At 36.4% G+C, this 7,490-nt stretch overlaps 1 protein-coding gene across 1 annotated transcript; it reads right to left on the reverse strand.

The window, feature by feature from the left end:
* Nucleotides 1-5,397: 5,397 nt before the first annotated feature.
* LOC106694143 (serine/arginine repetitive matrix protein 1-like) lies at nt 5,398-7,215 on the reverse strand. The gene has a single exon (XM_053740783.1). It carries the CDS (start codon nt 7,213-7,215, stop codon nt 5,398-5,400), a length of 1,818 nt encoding a protein of 605 aa, XP_053596758.1.
* Nucleotides 7,216-7,490: the final 275 nt, after the last annotated feature.

A 7,490-nucleotide genomic window follows, 5' to 3' on the forward strand; every position in this document is an offset into this window, starting at 1 on the left:
CCACCAAATTTTTTTTACGTAAAAAACTTTCTAAGTTTAACAACTATCAGCACACAATTTTTCGCTTATGCTTTGTTGATATTAATTTCAAGTTAGAGAGTGCATAATAGAGAATTTTTAATTTATAACGTTTATTTAAATATAATTTATAATGCACTCCAGAAATTATATATATCAAATTTGTATACCTATTTTTATTTTTACGAACATTCCACCATAAGTATAACTGGATATGAAAATATTAGAATAGATGTACACTGAGAAAAAAAAATACTTTTATCAAGAACATTCACTTGATACAAGAACATATATTCTTGATAATTTTTAAGAATGCATAATTTTGTCTCAAGAATTCCGTAGAATTGAAAGAAATAATTTTTATTTAATTCAAGTAAAGCTATTCTTTTATTTACTAACAATGTAATATCAAAGTCATATAATAACAATAGTAAATTTGATGTTTTTTTCTCAAGAAATTGATAATTAATAATAATAAAATAAATATTTTGAACAGATTTCTTGAACCAAGAAATTCATGCTTAGAAAATAGTATTTTTTTTTCTCAGTGTTAGTTCTGTGTCTGCTAGATTCTTATGCTTGTAGATATTGAATTTATTATGAAAAGTCGGCTCTCGTTGATAATATTTTATCGTTATGCAATGTGTGAATTTTTAATGGTAACAATTAAGAACGGAAAGAAAAAATCAGTATTGACAGGATTGGTCTATTTTTAAGAGTGGGGGTAAAAATTCACCTTGCGAGTATTTGTAAGATCTGAGTGGAGGGGGTGGTGAAAGTCTATCCGTCAAACGGTCAGTAAAGGTCATTACGCTCGAAACTTGACGCTGTAAGCCTCGTCATTTAAATTTTCGATTGTTTATTGTACGACTCAGTGAAACGTCATGGATTTTGAATACAAAAAATTAACGTACACGACTGTTCGCACTTTTGAATTAGAGAACATTAGTCAACTTCTCTACACTAACGAGACTGGTACGGTTACTCCGTTATTTACGGAGTTTTCGTCAGGTGTCCACGTTGACGACATCTGGCGATTTAAAGTCGAGGTTAGCCACGACGAAGACGACGAACACTGGATATCTCTAGGTATCCTTCCACTGAAGTCGGAGCATTCGGAAATCACTTTTGAGGTCGAATGCTGTGCGATTGATTGCGACGGTAACTTACTACGACTGACTGGAGAGACTAAACCTTTCCGCGACTATGACAATATGATATACCTTGGTGACTTTTTTAAACGACACGACTTTAACGACTTTTGTGGTCTACTGGTGGACGGAACTTTGATTCTACAGTTAGAGCTGACTGTTTTTCTAGGTGATGATCTACAACAAATAGAAACCCAAGTTTCCGAACTTTAGGTTGAAAACGGCCCTTTTCAGGGCCACCAAATTTTTTTTACGTAAAAAACTTTCTAAGTTTAACAACTATCAGCACACAATTTTTCGCTTATGCTTTGTTGATATTAATTCTAAGTTAGAGAGTGCATAATAGAGAATTTTTAATTTATAACGTTTATTTAAATATAATTTATAATGCACTCCAGAAATTATATATATCAAATTTGTATACCTATTTTTATTTTTAAGAACATTCCACCATAAGTATAACTGGATATGAAAATATTAGAATAGATTTACACTGAGAAAAAAAAATACTTTTATCAAGAACATTCACTTGATACATGAACATATATTCTTGATAATTTTTAAGAATATATAATTTTGTCTCAAGAATTCCGTAGAATTGAAAGAAATAATTTTTATTTAATTCAAGTAAAGCTATTCTTTTATTTACTAACAATGTAATATCAAAGTCATATAATAACAATAATAAATTTGATGTTTTTTTCTCAAGAAATTGATAATTAATAATAATAAAATAAATATTTTAAACAGATTTCTTGAACCAAGAAATTCATGCTTAGAAAATAGTATTTTTTTTCTCAGTGTAAGTTCTGTGTCTGCTAGATTCTTATGCTTGTAGATATTGAATTTATTATGAAAAGTCGGCTCTCGTTGATAATATTTTATCGTTATGCAATGTGTGAATTTTTAATGGTAACAATTGAGAACGGAAAGAAAAAATCAGTATTGACAGGATTGGTCTATTTTTAAGAGTGGGGGTAAAAATTCACCTTGCGAGTATTTGTAAGATCTGAGTGGAGGGGGTGGTGAAAGTCTATCCGTCAAACGGTCAGTAAAGGTCATTACGCTCGAAACTTGACGCTGTAAGCCTCGTCATTTAAATTTTCGATTGTTTATTGTACGACTCAGTGAAACGTCATGGATTTTGAATACAAAAAATTAACGTACACGACTGTTCGCACTTTTGAATTAGAGAACATTAGTCAACTTCTCTACACTAACGAGACTGGTACGGTTACTCCGTTATTTACGGAGTTTTCGTCAGGTGTCCACGTTGACGACATCTGGCGATTTAAAGTGGAGGTTAGCCACGACGAAGACGACGAACACTGGATATCTCTAGGTATCCTTCCACTGAAGTCGGAGCATTCGGAAATCACTTTTGAGGTCGAATGCTGTGCGATTGATTGCGACGGTAACTCACTACGACTGACTGGAGAGACTAAACCTTTCCGCGACTATGACAATATGATATACCTTGGTGACTTTTTTGAACGACACGACTTTAACGACTTTTGTGGTCTACTGGTGGACGGAACTTTGATTCTACAGTTAGAGCTGACTGTTTTTCTAGGTGATGATCTACAACAAATAGAAACCCAAGTTTCCGAACTTTAGGTTGAAAACGGCCCTTTTCAGGGCCACCAAATTTTTTTTACATAAAAAACTTTCTAAGTTTAACAACTATCAGCACACAATTTTTCGCTTATGCTTTGTTGATATTAATTTTAAGTTAGAGAGTGCATAATGGAGAATTTTTAATTTATAACGTTCATTTAAATATAATTTATAATGCACTTCAGAAATTATATATATCAAATTTGTATACCTATTTTTATTTTCAAGAACATTCCACCATGAGTATAACTGGATATGAAAATATTAGAATAGATGTACACTGAGAAAAAAAAATACTTTTATCAAGAACATTCACTTGATACAAGAACATATATTCTTGATAATTTTTAAGAATGCATAATTTTGTCTCAGGAATTCCGTAGAATTGAAAGAAATAATTTTTATTTAATTCAAGTAAAGCTATTCTTTTATTTACTAACAATGTTATATCAAATTCATATAATAACAATAATTAATTTGATGTTTTTTTCTCAAGAAATTGATAATTAATAATAATAATGTAACGTTTCAGCTTAACTTCTAATTTAAATATAAACTTAAAATATAACTTAAAATATAACCCTTAGAATATAACCCTTATATCTTATTGTGGATTGGCTCGTCGGATGCCAGGATTCTAGGATAGGATATAAGGGTGATGACGTTACTATCTATGATTAATATTGACCAGAAGACCTGTTGTTCATTGCGATATATATATATATATATATTTTCCATTAAAATGGCTTAGTAACTAAGTACATAAATAATAATAAGGGGAAAAAAAAATATTAATCTATTGTTGAGCACGGAGTTTGGCTGGTGTGGTCTCCCCTGCTCCGTTGTTCGTTCCTCTACAGTAGTGTTGCGTGGACTTGGTACTGCTGTGACCAATATACCCCGTATATTGTCAGTATTCCCGTACACCGCTGCTGTGACCAATATACCCCGTATATAGTCAGTATTCTCGTACGCTGCCGCTGTGATCAATATACCCCGTATATTGTCAGTATTCCCGTACACTGCTGCTGTGACCAACATACCCCGTATATTGTCAGTATTTCTGTACGCTGCCGCTGTGACCAATATACCCCGTATATTGTCAGTATGCCCGTACACTGCCCTCTGCTCTCACTGCGAGTATCCTTCGTATCCTGTGTATCTTAGCTCCGCTTCGCTTGACTCCGGCTACCGCTGCTAGTATATCTTGTACGTCTCTGCTCTCTGCTCTGACTGCAAGAATACCCCGTAGACTGCCGCTGTGGACTGCTTTGCTGGCATACCTCGTATGCTGTGGACAACTCTGCTCTTAGTATACCCCGTATACTGTGGACTGCTTCGCTGGCATACCTCGTATGCTGTGGACTGCTCTACCGCTGTTAGTATACCCCGTATACTGCGGACTGCTCTGCTTCAAGTATACCCCGTATACTGTGGACTGCTCTGCTTCAAGTATACCCCGTATACTGTGGACTGCTCTGCTTCTAGCTAGAATTTCTTCTAGCTTTAATGCATTCAACTGCCAGCTCCTGAGTACTTTTCCCCGAAGGTACTTTTACTCTCTACGCGATATTCTCGAGTAGTGAGCTGATCTGCTTTTTGCGTGCATTTGAGTTGGCTTTTAACCTTTTTACTATAACTATCCTCAAATGAACACTGATCAGCGCCCTTTTTCGCCTGGCGGTGGCGCTTGGTACTAAAATTGCTTTTGCAAGCAATTGTGCCCATCTTCTCTCTCCCTCTTACGCTTCCTTTCTCTCTCTTCTTCTTCTCTTCTTCTTCCCGGTCTTCGCTTCTGAGAATTTTTTTCACTTCCACGAATTTATCGATCTTATATTTATTTTTTTTTTTCTCACATACTCGCACTATATATATATACTTAAAAAATTATTATTTTTTTTTTTTTTATTATTTTTTTTCTCGTTTAATTAATTAAAAATTATTTCATAAAAAAATTATAATTAATTATTTATTTTATTTAAATTTTGTGACTCGTCACATTCCCCTCTTACTTCGCAAAAAAAAAAAAACGTAGTTTTTTTTTTTTTTTATTTTATTTTATATTTTTTTTTTTTTTTTTTTTTTTTTATTTCTACTTTATAAACTAAAATCTTATTAATATTATTATCTAGCTTAAAAAAAACATTTTTTTTTTTTTTTTTTTTTATTTATTTATTTATTTTACTTTATAAACTAAGTTTTACAAACTAAAATCTTTTCAATATTATTATCTAGCTTAAAAAAAAACATTTTTTTTTTTTTTTTTTTTTTTTTTTATTTATTATTATTTTATTTTATTTCATTATCAAAAGAAATAAGCGAACATTTAATAATATTAATGTAATAAAATTAAGCTAATAAATTTTTCTTATAACTAATCATAAACAGAAAATAAAGTGTTTTTTTTTGAATGAATTTTTAACTTCTGATTACATACTAAAAGTTTTTTTTCTTAATACAAAAGAAACGGTAAATAAAATTTTCTAATTATAAAAATTATTCTTATGCCTAGGTACAACAAAACATCCTTAAAAACTAGACTAAGCAACTTATATTTATGTCTAAAAAAATAAAGAAATAAAATTAAGATGGAATCTAGGGCATGGCTGCTCTACTCCAGTAGGTTAGTCCTGTTTTCGTTTACCACTCTTCTCTTTGTTTTTCTCTTCTCCTTCCTGGCCTTTTTGGCTGGTACCTCATGTGTACTATCCGCACTTCCGACCTCGTCCTCTCTTCCCGGAGTTGGTGGTGGGTACGGTGGTGTTTGCACGTTTACGATATCCATCCTTTCCCCAAACGGTTGTTTCTTTGGTGATTCTATCAGCGTTCGAGTACCTTGGTCACAGACCTCTCTGTCCGTCTGTGTAGACTGTGTTACCATTACTTTCGCTATTTTGATGTCGATTGCTCTCAACTCCCACTTCATTCCTTTATTCGGGATTCGTGGGTCTCGATGGCTTGTTTTTATCTCTTCTTCTGAAGGTGACTCAATTTCGGGGATTATTTTTCTACTGATCCGTCTCGGACTTTCCGCTCGTCTCCTGTGATGTCGGCAAGTCGTCGATCTCCCCGAATAGTGAAATCTACTACTTGCCATCATCTGTCTATCCCATCTTCGGATGGGCGAGCGGAATCGAGAAAGAGCTCTCCGTGCTCGTCGCTCCGGAGTAGTCAACCGTCTTGATGTTGCTGGTATGCCCCTTGTTGGTGTATAATGCCTTCGTGTTGCTCGTGTTCTTTGGCTTGGTCGACTTTTCTTCGGCGATCTTGAGCGTTCTCGGCTAGACTTAGTTTTGTCATTGTGGATGGCTGTCGATTTATCGTCAGCCCTCTTTTGAGTCTCTTCTTTGACTTGGGGGTTTCTCAAGTCATTCGATCTGTTTGGTGCAGCTGCCGGTTCAGCTTTCTCCTGCGCTTCTAGGTTGGTTGGCTTTCCTTCTTTTCTAGCAGCAGATGACTCCGTCTTTGGTCTACTCGCCTGTCGCTCCTCTTTCTTTGTCGACTTAGCCTTTTCTTTGGTCTCTTTACTACCCGATTTTGGCTCCAGCGTAGACTTGTTGATTCGTTGTTCTTCCTTCTTGGTCGACTCCAGCTTGGAAGGCTTTGACTCAGGGTTGGGTGTTTCCTGGAGCTGTGCCGTTGATGTCACTGTTGCTGCCGCATTCACCGATGCTTTTACTGCCTTTACATTTTGTTCGCTTCGGCTGGTCGGGATAACTCCTTCTCCTCTGGCCACCTCGTCTATTGTTTTTGTTAACGGACTGACTATTCCCTTAGTCAAGTTTCCCCGTTCCTCCCGGCTCATTTCTGTTAAGCTAACTTTCGCGTGTTTGCCGAACTTCGCTCTCGTGATCCGGCTGAATGGTGGCTCCAGTAGCGGCATTCTTTCCTTCCCTCTGATGGTTACTCTCTGTTCTTCCAGGTTGTCGAAGTCCACCACAATTTTTCTAGGCTTGTTGCCTGCGTCTTGGACTTTCAGTGTGGCCTGCCTGGTTGCTCTTCCTTGTCTTTCCGTCTTGGGTTGTTCTGGCTCCTCCAGCGTAATGATTTCTATTACTTTGTCATTTTTACGCTCTAGTTGTTGCTCGTTAGTGAGTAAGCTTTCGAGCATAGGCATGTCCGGCAAGAGGTTTGGTGTATCCGATCTTTCCTTGAATCTCCCCGTGGAGCTTGGAGACCCAGTGGTTGACGTCACTTGCGACTCCGCATTCGAACTGGAGGATGATATTGAAGACGACGACGACGATGATCTGCTTCGATTCACAGTATTCGTCTGCTTCCTTTCCGTGCTTCTGCTCTGTCTTTCCATGGCACTATTCCGTTTTTTTTTCTTCCTTGACTCTTGATATTGCTTGCTTGTCTGTTGGCGGATAACTGATTTGAGCCGTCTCGCGTCGCTCTTTTTATAGCCGGATTCCCCACTCTCCATTCCTTTCTCCCCTCTCTCGTTGATTCCTTTTCTCGCCCTCCTATTGGGTCGCAGGTCCCAACAGTATCTCCGATTGGGTCGCATGTATCGACCAGCTTGAAAAATCCATGGCTTGTGTTTTCTGTCTTGTGAATTTCCCTGACTGGATCGCAGATCCCGACGACGTCTCTGATTGGCTCGCATGTACCGACCAGCTTCCAAAATCCATGGCTGGTTTTTTTTCTGCTTTGTGACTTTCCCTGATTGGCTCGCAGATCCCGACGACGTCTCTGATT

This window comes from Microplitis demolitor, chromosome 1 (assembly GCF_026212275.2).
Source record: "Microplitis demolitor isolate Queensland-Clemson2020A chromosome 1, iyMicDemo2.1a, whole genome shotgun sequence".
Lineage (NCBI taxonomy): Eukaryota > Metazoa > Arthropoda > Insecta > Hymenoptera > Braconidae > Microplitis > Microplitis demolitor.